The sequence below is a fragment of the Balaenoptera musculus genome, chromosome 1 (genome assembly GCF_009873245.2).
Source record: "Balaenoptera musculus isolate JJ_BM4_2016_0621 chromosome 1, mBalMus1.pri.v3, whole genome shotgun sequence".
In the NCBI taxonomy this organism is placed as follows: Eukaryota; Metazoa; Chordata; class Mammalia; order Artiodactyla; family Balaenopteridae; genus Balaenoptera; species Balaenoptera musculus.
In genome coordinates this window covers 129,291,753-129,315,958 of record NC_045785.1, presented here as the reverse complement: position 1 = coordinate 129,315,958, position 24,206 = coordinate 129,291,753, and the positions used below count along the sequence as shown (strand labels likewise).

General features: G+C 37.7%; 1 protein-coding gene across 3 annotated transcripts in view; it reads right to left on the bottom strand.

Annotated features, from left to right (window-relative positions):
- The window catches only part of KLHL20 (kelch like family member 20), an 89,476-nt gene extending 65,764 nt beyond the window's left edge, over positions 1 to 23,712 (bottom strand). Inside the window, exons 1-4 of one of the 3 annotated variants that reach the window (XM_036823411.1) lie at positions 23,563 to 23,684; positions 22,577 to 22,640; positions 16,078 to 16,135; positions 7,742 to 8,315 (exon numbers count right to left, since the gene is read on the bottom strand). In XM_036823411.1, the coding sequence (XP_036679306.1) occupies positions 7,742 to 8,284 (543 nt within the window). In that variant the 5' untranslated portion in view covers positions 8,285 to 8,315; positions 16,078 to 16,135; positions 22,577 to 22,640; positions 23,563 to 23,684. Of the gene's footprint in view, positions 1 to 7,741; positions 8,316 to 16,077; positions 16,136 to 22,576; positions 22,641 to 23,562 lie in introns of all 3 variants that reach the window. The other 2 variants (XM_036823396.1, XM_036823402.1) reach the window with 2 other exon arrangements.
- Between the last annotated feature and the right edge of the window lie 494 nt (positions 23,713 to 24,206).

Sequence of the window (24,206 nt, the reverse complement as noted above, 5' to 3'; positions counted from 1 at the left end):
AAAAAAACAAACAACCCGATCAAAAAGTAGGCAGAGGACCTAAATAAATATTTCTCCAACAAAGACATACAGATGGCCAACAGGCACATGAAAAGATATCCACACTGCTATTGAGAATAGCATAACAATGGTCAGAATGGCCATCATTAAAAGGTCTACAAATAATAAATGCTGGAGAGGATGTGGAGAAAAGGGAACCCTCCTACACTGTTGGTGGGAATGTAAATTGATGCAGCCACTATGGAGAGTATGGAGGTTCCTTAATAAACTAAAAATAGAGTTACCATACGATCCAGCAATCCTACTCCTGGGCATATATCCAGAAAAGACAGAAACTCTAATTCAAAAAGACACATGCACCCCTATGTTCAGAGCTGCACTATTTACAATAGCCAAGACATGGAAGCAACCTAAGTGTCCATCAACAGATGAATGGATAAAGAAGATGTGGTGTATATATATAATATGTATGTATACCCTATATTATATATATTCCATTATATATAATGGAATATTACTCAGCCATAAAAAAGAATGAAATAATGCCATTTGCAGTAACACGAGTGGATCTAGAGATTATCATATTAAGTGAAGTAAGCCAGACAAAGACAAATATTATATGATATCACTTATATGTGGAATCTAAAAAAATGATACAAATGAACTTATTTACAAAATAGAAACAGACTCACAGACATAGGAAACAAATTTATGGTTACCAAAGTGGAAAGGATGGGGAAGGGATAAATTAGGAGTTTGGAATTAACAGATATACCCTACTATATATAAACTAGATAAACAACAAGGTGCTATGGTATAGCACAGTGAACTATATTCAGTATCTTGTAATAACCAAAATGAAAGGGAATCTCATAAAGAACTGAATATATAGATATATAAAATTGATATATATATATATAGACTGAATCACTTTGCTGTACACCAGAAACTAATACAACATTGTTAATCAACTACACTTCAATTAAAAAAGAGAGAGAGAGAGAGAAAAAGAAAAAAAGGGAGAGGGCCCAAGTCAATAAAATCCGAAATGAAAAAGGAGAAGTTAGAGCTGACACCACAGAAATACAAAGGATCATGGAGACTACTATGAACGACTCTATGCCAATAAAATGCACAACCTAGAAGAAGTGGACAAATTCTTAGGAAGGTACGATCTCCCAAGACTGAACCAGGAAGAAACAGAAATTGAAACAGTACTGAAATTGAATCAGTAATTTAAAATCTCCCAACAAACAAAAGTCAAGGACCAAAGAGCTTCACAGGTGAATTCTACCAAACATTTAGAGATGACTTAACACCTATCCTATTCCAAAAAATTGCAGAGGAAAGAACACTTCTAAACTCTTCTATGAAGCCATCATACCTGATGGCTGATGCCTGACACCAAAACCAGACGAAGATATCACACACAAAAAGAAAATTACAGGCCAATATCACTGATGAACACAGATGCAAAAATCCTCAACAAAATAATACTAGCGAACTGAATCCAACAGTACATTAAAAGGATCACACACCATGATCAAGTGAGATTTATCCTAGGGATGCAAGGATTTTTAAATATCTGCAAATTAATGTGATACACCATGTTAACAAACTGAAGAGTAAAAACCATACAAACATCTCAAAAGATGCAGAAAAAGCTTTTGATAAAATTCAACATCGATTTATGATAAAATAAAAACTCTCCAGAAAGTGGGCATAGAGGGAACATACTTCAGTATAATAAAGGCTACATATATGAGAAACCCACAGCTAACAGCATCCTCAATGGTGAAAAGCTGAAAGCGTTTCCTCTAAGATCAGGAACAAGACAAGGATGCCCTCTCTCACCACTTTTTTAATTTAGTTTTTTGGGCTGCGTTGGGTCTTCATTGCTGCATGGGCTTTTCTCTAGTTGTGGCGAGCAGCAGCTACTCTTCATTGTGGTGCACAGGCTTCTCATTGCGGTGGCTTCTCTTGTTGCAGAGCACGGGCTCTAGGCATGCGGGCTTCAGTACTTGTGGCACGTGGGCTCTAGAGCGCAGGCTCAGTAGTTGTGGTGCAACTTAGTTGCTTAGTAGTGGGCTTAGTTGCTCTGTGGCATGTGGCATCTTCCTGGACCAGGGATCAAACCGTGTCCCCTGCAGTGGCAGGCAGATTCTTAACCACTGTGCCACCAAGGAAGTCTCTCACCACTTTTATTCAACATAGTTTTGGAAGTCCTTGCCACAGCAATCAGAGAAGAAAAAGAAATAAATGGAACCCAAATTGGAAAGGAAGAAGTAAAACTGTCATTGTTTGCAGATGACATGATACTATACATAGAAAATCCTAAAGATGCCTCAAGAAAACTACTAGAACTCATCAAAGAATTTGGTAAAGTTGCAGGTACAAAATTAATATACAAAAATCTGTTGCATTTCTGTCCACTAACATGAAGTATCAGAAGGAGGAATTAAGGAAACAATCCCATTTATCATCACATTGAAAAGAATAAAATACCTAGTAATAAACCTACCTGAGAAGGCAGAAGACCTGTACTCTGAAAACTGTAAGACGCTGATGAAAGAAACTGAACACAACACAAACAGATGGAAAGATATACTGTGTTCTTGGATTGGAAGAATCAATATTGTTAAAATTACCACACTACCCAAGGTAATCTACAGATTCAATGCAACCCCTATCAAATGACCAATGGCATTTTTCACAGAACCAGAACAAATAATTAAAAAATTTGTATGGGAACACAAAAGACCCTGAATAGCCAAAACAATCTGGAGAAAAAAGAACAGAGCTGGAGGAATCATGCTCCCTGACTTCAGATTCTCCTACAGAGCTACAGTAATCAAAACAGTATGATACTTGCACAAAAACTGACACATAGATCAATGGGACAGGCCAGAAAGGCCAGATATAAACCCATGTCATTATAGTCAATTAATCTACAACAAAGGAGGCAAGAATATACAATGGAGAAAAGACAGTCTCTTCAATAAGTGGTGCTGGGAAGACTGGACAGCTACATAAAAGAGAATTAGAACATTCTCTAACACCATATAGAAAAATAAACTCAAAATGAATTAGGAGTTTGGGATTCAAATAAACATACTACTGTATATAAAATAGATAACCAACAAGGACCTACTGTCTAGCACAGGAAACTATACTCAATATCTTGTAATAACTCACAATGGAAGAGAATGTAAAAAAGAATAGTAACTGAATCATTTTACTGTACATCTGAAACTAACACAACATTGTAAGTCAACTATATTTCAATAAAAATTAAAAAAATAAACAAACCCCCCCACAAAAGTTCTATGAATAATACTATGAATTAAGCTCGCTGCTTTTGAAAAAAATTTTTTAAAAACCCCTCAAAATGGATTAAAGACCTAAATGTAAGACCAGATACTATGAAACTCCTAGAGGAAAACACAGGCAGAACACTCTTTGACACAATTGCAGCAATATTTTTTTGGATGCGTCTCCTAAAGTAAAGGAAATAAAAGCAAAAATAAACACATGGGACCTAATTACACTTAAAAGCCTTTGCACGGCAAAGGAAACCATCGACAAAACAAAAAGACAACCTACTGAATGGGAGAAAATATTTGCAAATGATACGACCAATAAGGGATTATACACATTGAAGCATTCAGGGGTAAAGGAATATGATGTATGCAGTACACTCTCAAATTGTTGAAAGAAAAATATTTATATAATAAGGACAAAATGATAGAGAAAATGTGGCAAAATGTTAACAAGTGGTGACTCTTGGTAAAGGGTACGTGAAAGTTTTCTTTTTCCCACAGTTTTTTATACATTTGAATTTTTTTCAAATAAAGTTTAAAAATTATTTTTCCAATCTGATAGGTTAAGAAATGTTTTGATGTATGTTTCTTTAGTTATGTGTAATGGTGAGTATCCTTTCATATGTTTATTTTACACCTGAATATCTTTTTTACACATCGCTTATTCATATCCTTTGCCTATTTTTCTAATGTATTTTTTATGGTTTTTCTCATATGTATTTGAACTTGTATGAGTCTTAATGGGAATTAGTGGTTTTTTCTGACACATATGCGCAAAATAGGTTTTCTGAGTTTGGCATTACTTTAGTCTATGGTGCTTTATTGGTTGTTACTGTTGCTATGAACAATATTTAATTTTTATGCAATCAAATTTATCAATCTTTCTATATGGCTTCTGGGTTATATCCTGCTTAGAAAGGCCGTTTTTACCCCCAGCCTACTAATGCTTTCTTCTAGTACTTTTAGAATTTAATTTTTTAGGTTTAATTTATTTATCAGTTGGGAATTCCATCTGTTTAAAGAATTTATTTTTTCCCCAAATCACCAGTTTTACTAAAGACACATATTAAACAATTTTACTTTCCTCCACTGACTTGAAACATCTACTTCTGGACCCTTCTCAGCGCCACTGATCGATTCCTTCTTTAGTTCCAAACTGTTTGTATTGTTTTAGTATTTCTTTTTTTTGGTAAATTATTTATTTATTTATTTATTTATGGCTGTGTTGGGTCTTCGTTTCTGTGCGAGGGCTTTCTCCAGTTGTGGCAAGTGGGGGCCACTCTTCATTGCAGTGCACGGGCCTCTCACTATCGCGGCCTCTCTTGTTGCGGAGCACAGGCTCCAGACGCGCAGGCTCAGTAATTGTGGCTCACGGGCCCAGCTGCTCCGCAGCATGTGGGATCTTCCGGGACCAGGGCTCGAACCCGTGTCCCCTGCGTTGGCAGGCGGATTCTTAACCACTGCGCCACCAGGGAAGCCCCTGTTTTAATATTTCTTAAAGCCAATGATTCTAATATTAAATTTTGGAAACTACCTGGCTGTTCCAGCATAAATAGTTATCCATTGGTATCTGAGGAGGATTGGTTCCAGGATTGCCCTCCACCCCACTCCCCTGTGCCCCCAGGATACCAAAATTCATGGATGCTCAAGACTCATATAAAATGGCACAGTATTTGCATAATAACCTACACAATCCTCCCATATACTTTAAATCATCTCTAGGTTAACTTATAATACCTAATACAATGTAAATGTTATGTAAATAGTTGCCAGCACCTGACAAATTCAAACATTATCTTTGGGAACTTTATGGAATTTTTTTTCAAATTTTTGATCCACAGTTGGTTGAATCTGTGAATGCAGAATCAGCAAATATGGAAAGCCAACTGTATGTATGTGTGTGTGTGTGTGTATGTGTATGTGTGTCTGTGTGTGTGTGTGTATCCTCCTTAATCAATCCCTTCCTTTGCATTTCATGACCCCCACGTTGCTGGTTTTCCTCCTTTCTCTACGCTAGTTATTCCCAGCTTCCTTTGTCAGTTGCTTTTTCACTAATCATCCTTCAATATTTGGAAAAATTTTAGGGCTTTTCTCTTCTCTCTTCCTACTAGGTGATCTCATTGGCATTGATTTTTTTAACCTTGTTTATGGTGCTTTTTGTAAAAAAGTTTTATATTTATATAAAATATAAAAAAGTTTTAAATTTATACACAAATATGTCAGTTTTCTTTTATGGCTTCAGGGTTATATCCTGCCTAAAAAGGGTTAAGCCATAGTTTAATTATTATGACTTCATTACTATGTTGATGACTCCTAAATTTTAATCTCAGCCTAACCTCTTTTCTAAGATACAGATGCATATAAACAGTGAGCTGCTCAGTGTCTCTATTTAGCTATCTCACAGGCATTTCAAACTGAATATATCTAAAATGGAACCCATGATTTTACCTCCTCAAATTGTTCCCCTCTCCATTTCATTTCTAGTACAGATTCCCAGAAATGAGATTGCCGAGTCAAAGAGTGTGAACAAAAAGTGTGTAATTTTGATATACTGCCCAATTTCCTTACAGAGGGGTTATATCAATTTATACTTACACTAGCAGTGTAGATATTTCTCCATGGTCTTGTCAACAGGGTGTGTAATCAAACTTCTGGATACTTGCAATCTGATAGATTACAAATTTGTAATCTGATAGATAAAAAATAGTACTGTGGTATAGTTTTAATTCGTTTTTCAGTTATTATAAACAAACTTGAGCAGATTTTCATATGTTTAAGGGCAATCTGAACTTCTTGTTTACTGCCCATTTTTCTGTTAGGTCACTGGTCTAGGTTATTGACCAATAGGAGCTCTTGATGTATTAAGGATATATCATCTGTAATATGAATTGAAAATATTTTCCCCCAGTTTGTATTTGATTTTTGTCTTGATATTGTTTTGTTTTACCATGCAGAAATTTTTAATTTTTATATAGTTAAATCTATCAATATTTTCTTCTATGCTTTCTGGGTTAGTCAATTACAAAGGCCTTCTTCATTTCAAGATTATAAAGGAATTGCTTCATGTCATCTGCTACTATTTTCATGGTTTCACTTTGTATTTTTTAAATCTTTGATCCATTGGAAGTTATCCTGTTGGACAGAAGAGTGGTATTAAGGAATAAAATGAACCATGTCTTTCCTTTGCTTAAAACCCTTTAATGCTTTTCTTTTCTTTTTTTAAATAAATTTATTTATTTATTTATTTTTGGCTGTGTTGGGTCTTCGTTGCTGTGCGTGGGCTTTCTCTAGTTGCGGCAAGCAGGGGTTACTCTTCATGTGGTGTTCAGGTTTCTCACTGCAGTGGCTTCTCTTGTTGCAGAGCATGGGCTCTAGGCGTGCGGGCTTCAGTAGTTGTGGCTCAGGGCTCTAGAGCACAGGTTAAGTAGTTGTGGTGCACAGGCTTAGTTGCTCCACAGCATGTGGGATCTTCCCAGACCAGGGCTCGAACCCATGTCTCCTGCATTGGCAGGCGGATTCTTAACCACTGCACCACCAGGAAAGCCCTTTTAATGGTTTTCTATTGGTCTTAAGATTACATTTCAAATTCTTAACATGGTCTATTAACTCCATTGTGATCTGGCTCTATTCTTTCTGTAAAATCATTATGTTACATCCTCCCTTTTGCCCTCTGGATCTCACTGGGTTTCTTTCAGTTCCTTGAACTTGTTACGCTTCATGTTTCAGAATTTTGTACGAACTGTTCCAGAACCAAAGTTAAATCTCTCTGTAATACACTGTTAAATCATCCAGGGCTTCTTCTCTGTAGCACCCATTAACTGTAATTATTTATTTATGTAATTATGAATTCAATGGCTATCTTCCCTGCTAGATTATAATTTCCACTAGAACAGACACCCTAGGCATCTTGTTCATTACTGTAGCCTTTGTTCCCAAGCACAGTGGCTGAAGTATAGTAGCTTTACAAATACTTATTAAATGAATGAATAAATGAAAAATAACAGGTTTAATTAAAAAATCCTTCTAATAACATCCAATTTCATTTTTCTGATTATTAGTTCAAATAATCTCTAATCTACAATTTATTCTGCTGAACAATCATATAATCAGGAAGGAAGTGCTTTATAAAAATGACCAATACCAAGTATCCTATCAGTAATAAACTGCATTCTGGCTTATAAATTAGCCTTTTATGAATATGTCTAGGGAAATCAATCCCTGAAAACTTTAGTTTTGCTAACAGAACACAAAATTGTCCTCTAAAATAAAAACCAGGCTTAGTATTTATAACATTTCTTTGATATTATGAGTTAGAATTAGCAGTAAATACCTAAACAGGTATATGTTAGCAGAATAGTGAACCCATATTGTTCTCCTGACAAATACATTGTGAATGCATCAAACCACCAAGTACAACTCACCTCTTGAAAGTTATGTTGAGTGAACTTGTCTGCTATCCTTAGCAACTCACGACATGAATGTGTGTCAGCAAAAGCCCGAATGCCCAGGCAGTTAGAAGGATCTAACTGTCTCTTTAAGAATTCACAACAGGCTTCCTGTATTTCTGCCAGCTGAAGGAGGCAAGCAGCTGGCAGAAGGGTCTGAACATTGCCCTCTTCCACAGTTATCTGGGAGGTATATGCAAAGTCTATCAGTAGTTCCATAGCCCTCTCATCTATGTCTCGGATCACAACTTCCGTCTGACGGCTCTCTGCCAATTCTCCTGTAAACATAGCTCGGAAGTAGGGACTACAGGCTGACAGAATGACTCGATGGGCATATATCTTCTTAGCGCCCACAACTAGCACCACATCGCACAGCTCCCGGTGCTTTCTCAGAAGGTTAATCACTTCCAAGGTTTGTCGAGGGTGCTTGTCTGAGATATAGGGCATGCGGGCAGGTTGGGGAACCCCTTCTGGCAGTTTGTTGGGGTCTCCAAGGGTGCAGCGGCTTGTTACATCCATTCCAGTCTCTCCTGGTCGAATGTTGGTACACCTACAGAGATGGGGGTGGGAGAGAGAAGAGAAGATGGGAATATTTTTAGAAGCTCATTCCTGCATTTCACATGTATTTTGTATGTAGAAATTCAGGTGCTAACTTACTAGGTAAATGCCACAAACTTAAATTATTGACAAATAATTAGAACTAAGATATTTGGGTTTTCATAATCATCACACTGTATCTATCAACATGGAGAAAAAAGAGAATCTATGCCCCTCAATTAAGATGATAACTACGCTTTTAACAAATATTTACTAGTTCTTATATTTTACAAAGCATTTTGCTATGGACTGAGGAAAATTCAAAGAAATATAAAGAGGCAATCGGGGAACCTAATTATCTAGAAGGAGAAACACATGAATAGCCAGAAAGGGGGCAACCAGGATAAAAAATGTGGTTCAGAAAGGCAAAATCTATAGTTATTTGTTTATACTGGAACATAGACCTGACTGGCATAAGCTATCAGGTTATTACAAAGGTATGTATTTTTTTGTGTGTGAAGTAGGAATATTACATTGCGTTTTTCCAGAGCTTAGGTGAAATATCCTACACACATGCTTCAGATCGTTATACTTCTGTTTCTGATTCTCTACTTACTAAGCAGTCTTCTGACTCATATGAGTCTCAGAAACTAATCATCTATGACTGTACTGAGATAGTCTAATACTGGCCTGCAAGAGACAGTATCAGTTTACTACCCCTAAAGCTGTAGCACTGACAAAACCGACAGTATAATAAAACACTAGAGTGTTGACAGAATCCCCAGGGAAGGAGAGGAGAATCTAAAAGGGCATTTTAGGAAGAAGAAACTACACTTAGCTCTTCCTTTCTTCAGCAGCAACCTGTTTTTCCCAAGTACTTATAAATTCAATATTTCTATGCTTGGCCTCAGCCTACAGGTAACTGTATTCTATAGTACAAACTGTTCATAATTCCTGACATCTGGTAGAAACAGCACTGTTTATGCTTGACAATTTAAAACTGAAACATAAAACTGAGCAGTTAAAGGATAATTTTTACCACCCATGTAAACAAGCAAAAAAGCTTTTAGCCACAGTACTTAATGGTCTCTTGTTTGTAGTAGATGCTGAAATAATAAATCACGTGGTTAACAGTGGTACACTCAAGCTTTAAAAAAGAACCACCATTAAAGACAAGACCATTTAAAAATTTTCCATTATAATACTGACATTGTATGTTGAAATTAAAGAGTTTTTGTTGTGACCTTAATTATGTACACAGATGGTACTGTTGAACTCAGACATAAACAATTTTTTATTTCACCTAAGTACAATATGGAAGCTAATTTCTACATATCTACTTTTTTTTTAAAAAAAAACAGTATGCAAATAAAAACACTTATGATTGTATTAGATTGTATAGATTCTGACTTTCAAGAATCGGTAATTTCTCTATTCTTATCAACTGTCTGGTTTGCAAACTTGGAAGGAATTCTCTTAAATGTGGTCATTCTCAAAAGTTCTGTTTTATCTTCTCTCTATACACATTCTTGGGGAAGTGCATTTAATCTCATGGTTCCCATCACCCATATGTGAATGGCTAAAGGATTCTTAACTCCTACCTGGATAAATCCCGAATTTGGATCCATACGAATGTCCCACCATCACTCAATCTCAATTTATCTTAATGATATATCTAAAACTGATTCCTTGACTCTCTACTTTTGTACAAGTATATGTCTCTCCTCTAGTCTTCCCCAGATCAGTAAAAGGCAGTTTCATTGTTCCAGCTGCTCAGGCCAAAAATCTTTTTTTAAAAAAATTAATTAATTGATTAATTTATTTTTGGCTGCATTGGGTCTTCGTTGCTGCACATAGGCTTTCTCTAGTTGTGTCGAGCGGGGGGCCACTCTTTGTTGCGGAGCACAGGCTCTAGGCACGCGGGCTTCAGTAGTTGTGGCACGTGGTCTCAGTAGTTGTGGTCTGCAGGCTTAGTTGCTCCGCAGCATGTGGGATCTTCCCGGACCAGGGCTCGAACCTGTGTCCCCTGCATTGACAGGCAGATTCTTAACCACTGAGCCACTAGGGAAGTCCCAGGCCAATAATCTTGGAGCCCCTTCCCTTCCACATACCCTCCAACCCAATCCATCAGCAAATTCTGTCATTCTACCTCCAAATAATACCTAGAATCCAACCATTTCTCTACCTTTCCACTAGTCCCACCCTAATTCAGGGTATCCTCACACTTCTTTATATGATAATAGCCTCATAAGTGGTCTGCTTGCTTCCACCTTTGCTGATTTACATTCTCTTCTCTAAACAATCAAAATGATCCTTTAGAAAAGTCAGACTATACCATTCCTCTGCTCAAAATCCTTTAAACACTCATATCAGTAGCAAAAAACAAAGCCTATAGAGTTTACGAACTTCTATATGACTCCTCCCCTGGCTAACTCTCTGAATTCATCTCCCACTTTCCCCTTACTCATGGTTCTCTAGTCACACAGACTTCCTTGCTATTTCTGGGACATGCCAAGGCCTCTCTTGCTTCAGAGCCTTAATCCTTCTTCCTGAAAGGTTCTTCCCCAAATATCTGCAGAGCTCATTCCCTTATTTCTTTCAGATTTCTGTTCAAATGTCAACTTATCAGACCACCTTATATGAAACAGCATCTCTTACTTCTACTACCCTATACCCTTTACTGTGCTTAATTTTTCTTCTTAAATAATTACCTCCTGATATAATGTATTGGCTTTCTCTCCCAACCAGAACATAAGCTCCATGAAAACAAGGCCTCTGTTCTCTTTTACTCAATGCTATCCTTCAACATGTGGATCCAGTGCTCATTAAATAGCTGTCAAATAAATTCAGCTTTTCTTCCTGCCAAAATAAACTATACCCTCCAAACTTTCTTGTCTGGTTCTCTTGAAAGAATGCCCAGTTTGTAGCCAGGCAAACATAGATTCAAACCTTAGCTGCATCATTTACTAGGTATAATCTTGGGCAAATTACTTAACTTCTCTGATCCTCAAGTTCATCATTTGTAATTGTGGGGATAATTACACTTACCTCACAAGGAAAATGACAGTGTTGGGATTTGTCTGAATGTAGGTCCTCTGACTCCAAAGTCAGTGCTTTATCCTGAACTGTTTTGGTCAACTAGATGGAGCATTTGAAACGGAAATGATCCTGGCAATCTGGTTTACGTGGTTGTTGTTCTTAGAAGGGAGAAAAGGCAAGCACGCTGCCACATGGCTGGACTACGCTGCTCTTTTAGGAGAATAAGAAGGAGCAAGAACAAGGATCACCGAGACTATAAGGGGTGCCTCATTTTAAATCTTCTGAGAAGTTGTATTTAATTCCTGCAATTTAATTCTAGACGTTATATTTAATTCTATACATTAAGTTATTTCTTCTGTGGTTCTGCTATTTGTTTTTGTAAATGTTTACTTAAAAAAAATCTAAGCCCACATCCTCCAACAGTCTCATCACATCCAAAGGGTTCTACTGGCAGAAATGGTTTGTTTTTTCTCCCCCCACCACCCCACCCCATACATCCCAGTACATTTTTCTGGGCATCTTTGAGGGGAAGTTATAGTGTGCCAGAAATAGGTTGTGTTCATACCTTGTCACATCTATATTCACAACTTCTTTGTTTGGAGTCTGATGGATTAAGTACTCTAATGATTTGAGGGGTGGGGTGGTAAACTAAAGTGTGAACTGCTCCCCAGCAAGAGGAAAGAACCCTAGGAAAGCTATTTTTTTTAACCACTTTTTAAAAATTGAAGTATGGTTAATTTACAATGTTGTTAGTTTCAGGTGTAGAGCAAAGTGATTCAGTTATACATACATATATGTATACATATATATATATATGTTCTTTTTCAGATTGTTTCCCATTATAGGTTATTACAAGATATTGAATATATTTCCCTGTGCTATACAGTATGTCCTTATTGTTTATCTATTTTATCCTGTGTATATGTTAATCTTAAACTCCTAATTTATAACCCCCCCCTCCACTATCCGCTTTGGTAACTGTAAGTTTGCTTTCTATGTTTGTGAGTCAATTTCTATTTTGTAAATAAGTTCATTTGCTTTCTTGTTTTTGTTTTTTGTGTGTGTGTGTTTTTTTTTTTTTGATTAGGAAAGCTTTTAATTAAAGGCTTGGGGGAGCAAGCCTGATTGTCCAAGTGAAAATTCATCTGGAGAAACCAGAGGATCTGAAATTATTTGCTTTTCTATCCCAATGGTGAACTAACGACATTACAAATATATATATATATATATATATATATAAATAAAATATAATATATACATAAAGAAATTGAACTCAAATAACATTTTTATTAACTTAATTTTCAAGACTAATTTACATATGTTTTAAGGCTGAAGGAGCTAAGTGGAAAGATTATTCTGGACTCTATCCACAGTTAACAAACTAAGGAGACCAAATAGAGCTTTTGCCTTCTCCCACAAAAGGACTGCCAATTGCTTCATTTGCAAATATTTTCTCCCATTGTGAGCGTTGTCTTTTCATGTTGTTTATGTTTTCCTTTGCTGTGCAAAAGCTTTTAAGTTTCATTAGGTCCCGTTTGTTTATTTTTGTTTTTATTTCCATTTCTCTAGGAGGTGGGTCAAAAAGGATCTTGCTGCTGGGCTTCCCTGGTGGCGCAGTGGTTGAGAATCTGCCTGCCAATGCAGGGGACACTGGTTCGAGCCCTGGTCTGGGAAGATCCCACATGCCACGGAGCAACTGGGCCCGTGAGCCACAATTACTGAGCCTGCGCGTCTGGAGCCTGTGCTCCACAACAAGAGAGGCCGCGATGGTGAGAGGCCCGCGCACCGCGATGAAGAGTGGTCCCTACTTGCCGCAACTAGAGAAAGCCCTCGCACAGAAACGAAGACTCAACACAGTCATAAATAAATAAATAAATAAATAAATAAATAAAAGAACGTGAATTTCTTAAAAAAAAAAAAAAAAAAAAGGATCTTGCTGTGATTTATGTCATAGAGTGTTCTTCCTCTGTTTTCCTCTAAGAGTTTTATAGTGTCTGGTCTTACATTTAGGTCTTTAATTCATTTGGAGTTTATTTTTGTGTACGGTGTTAGGGAGTGTTCTAATTTCATTCTTTTACATGTAGCTGTCCAGTTTTCCCAGCACCAAGAGGGAGGAGACATGGGGATATATGTATATGTATAGCTGATTCACTTTGTTATAAAGCAGAAACTAACACACCATTGTAAAGCAATTATACTCCAATAAAGATGTTAAAAAAAAGGGGGGGGGGGGAAAGGACTGCCAATTCTAGGAAAGAATCAGTCTTTCTAAAACCAAAAGGGTATAAAATCTGCCAATCAGTTTAGCAGATTTTGTATTCATTAAGTGCTTATGAAAAACATAACTTCAAGATAAAGTCCATTAATGGCATATTTTACCATCAACTCTCTCAAACCTTAACAAAATCTTACTTCTTTCTACCAGCCATGTACTTCACAGGAAGCTGACCATGTCCCCAGCTTTAAGGATGAATCCCAAATTCTCTTGCAATTTTAGGTCAGGATGAAGCTGATAGGGAAGAGGCTACACTGGAGACACAGAGAGAACTTGGGTCCAAGAAGGTACTATCAGGCCATGCATTGACCAGCCCTGGAGCTCACACTACCTATGGCCTTCTCGTTATGTAAATAAAAGATGTCCATATCAATTAAGCCAGTTTGAGTCAAGAAACTTTATGTTACTTTCAGCCCCAAACTTTCTGATACCAAAAACACAGTAGTTAAAATGTGAAACAGTAAAATTAGCCACATGTTCTAAATTTACTAACCAACTTTAATACAGAAAATTGCCCTTGCTTTGACTGGCCAACTACTCCTGTATGTAGAGGTTCTTGCTCCATTATTATCAGATTTTCTAAATATGGTACTGATAGATTTAGAATTATGGTTTGAATTTGTGCCTTTTCTTTCAAATGAAGTAAAAATGTTGTTAGAAGACTAGATACTCTTTCTTCATGGCTGATTGCCCAGTTCCTGTTAGGCTGTTACATTAAGTTTTAAAATACTGTTTCTCTAACACCAGCTATGCGGGGGTGCTTGGTAAAAGCACAGATTCTTAAGAGGGGCTAGAGAATCAATATCTCTGGGGGTGTAGTTCCAGAGTCTGCATTTAGCAAGCAGGTTATTTTAACACAAATTAAAGTTTGACTAATAACTGGCTAATAAATTTGACCAATAAATAAAATTTCTTCATTAGCGGAAAATGTTGGTTTTTACAAAGAGACTATGTTGACCTAAGTTGAAAGGAAATAACAACATGGAGAAAGTAATGATTCAAAATGTAGCTATAAAGGAAAGAAAAAAAGTAAGAGCGAAGTCTTGTCAAACATACAAAATGAAATAAAACAAGAAGGATTCACATTTACCAAAATGTCAGTAAGTCTAAAAAACCAGACATTATGTATGAAACCATTTTAAGAAACTGTAGGGACTTCCCTGGTGGTCCAGTGGTAAAGAATCTGCCTTCCAATGCAGGGGACCCGGGTTCAATCCCTGGTCGGGGAACAAAGATTCCATATGCCACGGCGCAACTAAGCCCACACGCCACAACTACTGAGCTCTCACGCCTCAACAAGAGAGCCCGGGGGCCGCAACCTACAGAGCCCACATGCCCTGGAGCCCGCACACCACAAGTAGAGAGAAAACCTGCATGCCACAACTAGAGAGAAGCTGGTGTGCCACAACGAAGACCCGACGTAGCTAAAAAAAAAAAACCAAAAAAAACTAATTACTACATTTGAATTTCTACATATAATTGGAAGGAAAAAGCTGCTATTAAAATTTTTTCAATTATTCTTTCACATTCTGTGGGAAAGGGCAATGTTTATTTCAGAGACAGATGGTGCTTTTAAGAAAACACCTATTTGGGCCTTTTAAATATAAAACGCAAGGTGAGGGCCCCTTGGGATGATAAAGACCATTAGATGTACTTCGTCTGCAGTATTTTTTGGTTTGTTTTGAAATGTAAATTGAATTTGAATATCATTAGGAGGGCTTGGAATCTTAGTTCACCACAGTCCCCACCACTCTCTCTTATGTGAAACTATGCCATGCACTTATATGAACTACCTATAAGATATATGAGGATTTTGTTTTTTAACCTCTGTTCTAGAGGTAGCAAGATTGTAACAAAGAGAACTAAACTACTCAGTATAATAAAGTAACAGTAATTTCAAAGGGAGAAAGTTTTAGGGAGAGAAAGAGAATTAGAAAGGAAAAGAAACAGAGACTGATTAAAACTGGTGGCAGGTTGTGATTTAAGGAGAGAAACAGCCAGTGAGAAAATAATGAATGGCCAAACCTTTATGGCCTCCTTCATTATCCTTAAACTTTCAGTAAAAACCTGAGGTATTCAATGGCAGTCGTCAATGAAGGTGAAGAGAGAGACAGTGAGTATACAGTATTTCTAGAAAGAAGCTTGGCTGTGAAAAGAGACATAAACTACTATGTCTGTTTAAAGAGAGTAATAACTGGAAAATGATTATATATTGATGCAAAGAACCAGAAGGAGGGAGAAGTTTTAAAACATATGTAAAGAGGGAGAGACTAAATGATGGAGCAAAATTCTTGAAAAGTGGGAGTATTTAGAAACAAAATACAGAAGAATGGATCTTAGACAAAAGGAAGAAGGGCTCACCATAAGAGGTCAGAGTAAGGCAGTGGGAGGAAACATAGTGTGGAAACAGATACATTTATTTTTGGGTAAGGAGGTGTCAGGAGCTTGAGGAAGTTCATACCTGATGGTCTCTTTTTTCTGTGAAGTTGGGAGTTGGGGGAGCAGGTCACTTGCTGCCACTGAAAGGAGTGTTAAGAGGATTATGAGAAGAATGGATAAGGATGTGAAATAGCTACTGTGGAGTATGAGTAAGCATTGATTAGGGACTCATAGAAATACTGTTGGATGACACTGTTGGCCCGAATGATATTAAAGACTCTGAATACAGTAGCATGAATTCCCTGTGGCTGGTTTTATCCAGCAGTAATCAACAGCCCAAATTACAGAATATAAATGCCTGCCTTAATCTAGAATGGGTAAATGCCATGGACAAACTCGGGAGTTGAGTGAGTGGTGGCTAGAAAATGGTTGAAGTGGTTGCAGGAGTAAACTGTGTAAAAACACAAGAGACAAAAGCATGTTGATTATGATTAGGTCAAAGAACAGCTGGAATGGGCATTCAAGAGGTTATGGTCAGAAAACAAGTTATTAGGACTTAAAACGATTTCAGAGAGAGATTTTCTGAGTGATAGTAGGAAATGAATTTTTGAAGTGAGTGAAGGTAAAAGTCCCAAGAATTTAGGAGGTCAAGGAAATGCAGGCTAGATAAATGGATGGGTCATTCCCATGAATACTGGTATTTCGAATGATAGAAAAATCAAGTCGTGCATGTAGGAAACATAAACCAAAGAACAAATAAAAGATCTTAAATATTCTTCATGTTTACTAAGGGGATGCTACAACTTTAGTACCTCCTTAAGTACATTTAATAACAGCATTTCCACATACCCAAAATATTTGAGTAAACTTAAATTTCATAGCTATCTTGGCACTTGTTCCTCAGATCTACTTCAAATGGAATAGTCTTAATTGAGGAAAGAGTCATTTTCTATAAGTGGCTATGATAATTTGAAATCAAGCACAATAAAAAGTTTAGAAAAACATAGCCTTCTAAAGCATTTATAATCAAGTTTTATCTCTTAGTCCAAAGACCTGCAGAATCTTTCCTTAGCTTGGAATTCTGCTCCTTATCTACCAAATGAGCATCTCTCCCTTTATACTTCAAACATTTGTTTTAATTTGGAAATTAGCAGCCTGCTCTTAAAAGATTCAGCTGAGTTGACCCTCATTTAAAGTCCTAAGCACACATGAATAGGGAGAGCTAGAGATTTGAGCATACAAATCCTTAAAACAGAAATAACATCTCAAGGTGCCAGTGAGGCTTATTAGAAGAGCATCCACTAGGCAGTACATTCCCTACCATACCAGAAAGCCAGGCGGTTAATTCCTTAATCTGAAAGTAGGTCATGAATACTTCAGCCTTAAGGCATCACTGTTTATTGGATGAAATGAGGGTCAGCATTGGGTGCCTTGGCCCAGCAATCAAGGTAAGATGGAGAAAGGGCAATTGGCCATGCAAACAAGCTGGTCTCCCTTTATGTCAGGAAAGCAAGTCTCCCTAGGATACCTCTCAGCAACTTCCACTGACATTTCATTGGCAGCACTGTGTTACATAGCCAACCCAAAATGCAAAGACTATTAAAGATATCAAGTATAATATTTTTTTTCTTGTGTCTATATAGTAGAAGGAGGAAAGAAAGGAGAGGTGTTGAGTAAGCCAACTTGGCATGGCACACCGAGAAAGAGCCAAATCAAGCAGGTGTATCTTATATTACTATTTTTTAAAATTAATTAATTAATTTTTTGGCTGAGTTGGGTCTTCATTGCTGCGCACGGGCTTTCTCTAGTTGCAGCAAGCGGGAGCTACTCTTCGTTGTGGTGTGTGGGCTTCTCATTGCGGTGGCTTCTCTTGTTGCGGAGCACGGGCTCTAGGCACACGGGCTTCAGTAGTTGCAGCATGTGGGTTTGGTAGTTGTGGCACACGGGCTTAGTTGCTCCATGGCATGTGAGATCTTCCCAGACCAGGGATCGAACCCGTGTCCCCTGCATTGGCACCTGGATTCTTAACCACTGCGCCACTAGGGAAGTCCCCTTATACTACTATTTTAAAGCATACATTTTAGACTAACTAGAATAAACTGGAAATTCTAAAGACAAGAGATGTGAATGGGATTTGTCTTTTGATGTTGAACGCAAGGAGCTCATCTGTGATCTTCACCGTGAGTGAACGTTATCAATAAAATCTCTAGATACAATTAAATAAAACAATACCCAAAGAACCTAAAGCTTCTTACCCATTTATGAATCTTCAATGGGTTTTCATCTTAGGCCCCACCTTAAACACCCCTGGTACTCCCTAGGATTTTGCTTTTGGCATCCTCCTTTTCTGTTCTACCCTCATTCACACCTACAACTTCAAGAATTTTCTGCATACTGATGACTCACAATTTTTTTTTCTCTCCAGCGCAAACCATTCTTCTGCCCCAGATCCATATTCCAATTACACGCTGGCTATCTCTACCTGGCTGTTTCCTAGACATAATAATCTTAAAGAATACAAAAGAGAATCTATTCTTGGCTTAGTAAAACCTGTTCCTCTTCCTGTATTTTTGATCTCATTATGGCAGCACCTAGTTTCCCAAGCTAAGGTCTTTGGAGTCATTTATACTGTTACCTTTTCCTCACTCTATATTCACCAAATCCTTTTGATTTTACTATTAAACAAACTCTTAATTCCATCCTCTTCTCTCAATCCCCACTGCCATAGATCTACTTCAGGTCCTCATCAGCTTTCATCTAAACTACTACAACTCCTTTAAATTAGTATTTTTTTGCCATTATTTCTTCCCTTTTTCTGTCTACATCCTATCTTCTTAAATATCAGCCCCAAAACCAAATCTGATTTGTATAACAACATCCATTGGCTCTTAAATACCTAAAGGGTAAAGTTGAACTCTTTCCCATGGTTGTAGCCTCATTTTCCATGATTTTTTCCCCTTGTTTCCCCTTCTTCCTCCCTCATATACTCTACACTGCAGACATACTTACCATTCCATACATCTTATACACTTCCAGGTTTTGGTGTCTTTTTGTGTTTTCGTTTTTGTTTTTGGCACAGCTGTTCCTTCTGTTTATGGTGGCTTTATTATCTCCCTTCTTTAATTCTTATCCTTTAAAGTACATTCTTGAAAGCAAATTCTTATCCTTTCTAAAAGATCCAGCTCGAATATCACAACCTCTGTGAAGCTTTCCTCATCTCCACAGAGCAGAGGTTTACCTCTCTATTAAAATGCTGTTCATGGGACTTCCCTGGTGGCGCAGTGGTTAAGAATCCGCCTGCCAATGCAGGGGACACGGGTTCGAGCCCTGGTCTGGGAAGATCCCACATGCGGCGGAGCGACTAAGCCCGTGTGCCACACTACTGAGCCTGCGCTCTAGAGCCCACGAGCCACAACTACTGAGCCCGTGCACCACAACTACCGAAGCCCATGCAATGAGAAGCCCACGCATCACAATGAAGAGTGGCCCCCAATCGCTGCAACTAGAGAAAGCCCATGTGCAGCAACAAAGACCCAATGCAGCCAAAAAAAAAAAAAAGTCCTGTTCATGTTGTATTATGGTATCTGTTTACATGTCTTTCCATCACTTCATCTGTATATGTACAGTATACAGGCATAGAACAAGTACTATATAAATGTTTGGTGAGTGAATAAACCAATTCCTAATAAAATCAGGCTCAGTTTCCTATTTGTATATTTAAGGAAAGATGGAAGAATTACATTGCAAAATGTTTTAGTATCTCTAAATTAAATCAATGGTTAAAAAATAGTATCTTGGGAGACGGGCACACTGTTGGTGAGACTTCAGACTGGTATAATCTCTAAGGAGAGGAATTTGTTAATATTAACCAAAATCTTAAAATGCACATACTCTTTGGGCAATTTGACATCTAAGAATTTACCCTATACTTACACAACTGGGCAAAAACCACATACAAGGATATTCACTGCAGAACTGGTTGTAACAGCAAACCGTTTGAAATAAATGTCTCTCAAAGGGACTGGTTAACTATGGTACCTACAGATAATAAAATACTATGTAACTATTAAAAAGAATAAGGTGGGTCTATGTATTTGTCATATCTACAAGATAATGTGTGAAGTGAAAAAAGAAAGATACAGAAGACTGTGCATGATGTGCGAACATTAGTGTTTTTTAAAAAGGGGAGATATTCTATATATGCTTGTATATGTATTACAATACTGAAAGAATGCATAAGAAACTGCTTTCAAGTGGTTCCTCTGGAGAGGAAAATTGGGAGCTAGGGTCAGCATTGGGAGACTTACTTTTCATTGAATATCCTATCTTTTAAATTTTGTAGCATTTACCCATAATAGGTAGTTAAATAAATGAATGCAATGAAGCTTTACTAATAAAATGCCAATCAGTTGCATAAAACTTTATGATTAAGCATTGGAATACCCTAACAGCAATTTTCAATCTTTTCTTGTTCACAGTTTTTTCCCCCCTCATGGGAAAAGTCTGTAGACACTGTTCAGTTGTTCAGTCATTCAAACAATTATTCAGTGATCATTAGGTGCCAGGGATACAAAGATACAGAAGACATATGACACTCAAAGGGCTCACACTCTAGTAGTGAGAACAAACATGTATTCAAATTATCTCAATATAAACAGTTATTTCTCATTCAAAGCTTCTCCAATAGCTGGTAAGTATAAACCCAACATTACTTCCCAGAGACTGCTTTCTGGGTTGCAGCAGCAAGAATGACAGCCATAAGGAAAGGGTAGGGAAGTGTGACCATGACTTAACATAGGTAGCAGGTAAAAGTAAAACCAGAGAGCAGTGGTAGGCCAGGCTCTGGCCAAGTGATGGTGATGAAAAAAAGAACTGTAACTTAACAATTAACGGCACCAGAATTCTCCAACATGTTTAAACGACTGGCAATATTATATAAAAAAAGCAAGAAAAAAAAAGGGTAGGTATGAGTGATTAAGCAAATATTTTATACAGAAATTACTGATAAACCAAAAACATTCTCATGCTGTGCCTTCCCTTTTTAAAAAATAATAAGCTCATATTAAACAATTACATAAGATACGACATTTATGGCAGCTGAGGATGACAAGCAATCAGTGATTCTTGCAATCATGTTAGAAGTTGAAGTGATGAAGCATTTAATATATGTGTTGTTAATTTCTTCATGTACTTTCAGTCAAATATTATTCCTACTTTAGAGTCAGACACAAATAAGATAATGGTATTTGTTATATCCATAACATCTTTTCATCTGGCGATCTCAAAGCACTTGCAAGCATTCATTAATTCCCAATATCCTGGTCAGATACATTACAGAAGTAAACTGGGGCACAGAGAAGGTGAACAGGTCAAGGGCAATCAAAAAAATCAATAATTGAGTTGGAAAAAACATTTATATTCTGGTTCTTGCTCCTGGTTCTAAGTCATACCCCCATCACAAAATGCTTCCTCTCTTAAAAGGGTCTACCAGAGCTATTTATCTTTTTTTTTGTTTTGTTTTGTTTTGCTTTTAATGAAAGTGTTTATTGGCAATAAACTTAGCCCTCAACTTACTTGTATTTACAGTATCATTTTGAAATGGATACTCTAAGAGAACTTTTGTTTATACTCAGGATAAAAATTACACAGTATTTTTTTTTTGTACTCACAATTGTTTCATTTTTTTTTCACACACACACACTGTATTGTATTTTTACAAGAGATAAATAGACTGACACCATGCATTGTACATGGATGACCACAACACAAGCAACAATGATTGCAATTACCAAACATGAAACACACTCATACTATGTCATAATATTGACATTCAGTCTGGTAATCCTCCACTGTAACAAGAGCTATTTATCTTTGATGTTAAACAAAAATGATTAAATACAGTTCAATAAATGTAAAATGAGTTTTACAAATGAAGAAATAGAAGTGGGCTGATTTTCAATAAGGATTTGAGTCCTATTTGTTGGAACAGATTGAGAAAAAGCATTACTAAATTTCTAAATTCTAGGGTTAGAATTGTCTATGTTTTCCCACACACCGTTCTATTTTTCTATGGACTAAGTTATGTCCAATAACTTTTTTAGTCCTCAAACAAACTTCCCTGCAATGCAGCTATTTTAATTAATAGAACAAATGTATCAATGAACATCAATGAAATAACCAAAACCATAATTAGACATTCAGTACAGTGTATTATAAGCAATCATTAGTCTTATATGGCAACAGAACCCTCTACATTCTATGGTTGAAGACTATAATAAACCCATATAGTATCACAGTACACTTAGTGATTACCACAAAAAATTACCATGCAAAAAGGAAAACTGAAGTGTTAACTACATAAAACTCACAGCACTCTTTAGAAATTTAAGTTTTTTATCTTACTCTATTTAAAAAGCTATTAATTCCTGATACTACTTTTGATTTATTTTAGAACAAGAATCATTAGTTACAAGCAGAATTTGGTAAGATTTGAAAGCGTTAAAAATTTTTTTAAATGAAGCCCTGGATTATTATGTGAATTGCATTTAGTGAAACCGAAGGTTTTCTTCCTAAATGCCTACCTGCGCATTGGCTTTCCTTCCATGCAACATGAAAAGTACCCTTCACCACACTCTAAAGCCGAACCTAAGACAACAGAAAAGCAGTAACTTAAAAACTATTTCTGATCTTTCCGATAACAATCTCTATATAATAATTTCGTTCAGTGATAAAGAATTTTATATCCTATTACACGACAGGCCTTTTGCAGATGCACAATCATAACCCTTACCTAGTACCTTTAAGATGACCATCTTTACTCTGAATGCTAAAAAGATTATATGTGAATGTGAGGGTAAGTGCGCTAAATAGTCCCGACTGCTAGGTTAGTCTTGTCTCTCTTCAAAAAGTGCTTTGGAGACATTTAACTTTGACCTATCAAGTATATCTACAGAGTATTCACCAGATACCCATAGCAGTACTAACATGATAGATCGGATAGGGAACACGCTGGTTTAACAACGGATCTGAAAGCTGTTAAGCTGTCCCGAAGGGACAGGAGTAGGAGCAGTCACTTGCCTTTAAAAACAAACAACTCCACTTTCGATAGCCCGGGCAGATAGAACAGGGTAGAGAAACTATGGCTCCAGACTAACATTCTCTTTACAAGCCTTTCCCTCAATTCCCGAAACAATGTCCACCACCCACTTGGCAAGATTTCGCTAGGTCCCGAGGGTTAAGTGGGACTCACGATATCCACTTCCTTCCCCGCAAATTCCAGCCCCTGTCTAGGGAAGTTGTCCAGGGTGCGGAACCCCACGCCCTCAGGCAGAACGGCCCAGCGCCTTCCCTGGCTCCGGAGTAGGGCTGTCAGCCAGCTCGAGCGCAGTCTGGTGCCCCGCAAGGCCCAGCCCCAGTCCCCTAACAACCCCTTCCTGGTGCCGAATGACAGGCGGCGGGAGACGCACGGCCCTCACCCAATGGGCAGCTCGGCAACTTGGGACCACAGATATGCAAAGCGAGTCCTGGGTGCTGTCCACTGTCCCCTGCTCTAAGGCTGCTAACCTACCGGCTCCGACACTTTCTTCTCTGCAGTAGGCTCCTTTGCCTCCTCCGCCCGCCGCCTCCTCTCTGGCCTCTTCTCTGCCTCGGGTAGCGCAAGGAGGATGCCGCTCCTCGAGCCTATTTCCTCCGCACCCTCCGCCCCACTTCAGCAGCAGGAAGTGGTCCTGTTTCTAAATCGTTCCCTCTGGAACCCACGTACTCTGTCAAGAGGTTCCGGCGCGGATAAGGAAGTAGATGCGCCCTTTGTTGGGGGCTTAGGTCCCTTCAAAGACTGCCAGTCCTCGTTACCAGTTCCTTGTATCCCGACGGTGACCACTGTGCTAGTTCACCGCTGAACTGGCAGTATTTAGATACTGAAGGCTTCTTTCTTTGTTTTCCCCATCAGAAGCCAATAGAAAGATGGGACGAGTCACGGAAAGCCAGGAATTTTGATTTATTTGTAGCTGGCGCGTTTCCTGTTGGCACAATCTTTTCCCTAATTGTGGATTGAATGATTGACACATGCGTACATGCAGTCGGCATATATCTATTAGGCCCCATATATCTATTAGGTTCCAGATTTCCCAATTTAGCTTTCAAGACACCAGAGTTTTACTCAGGATTTTAAGGCTATGTCAGCTTCCCTTTCACTTAGTATTCTACAAGAGA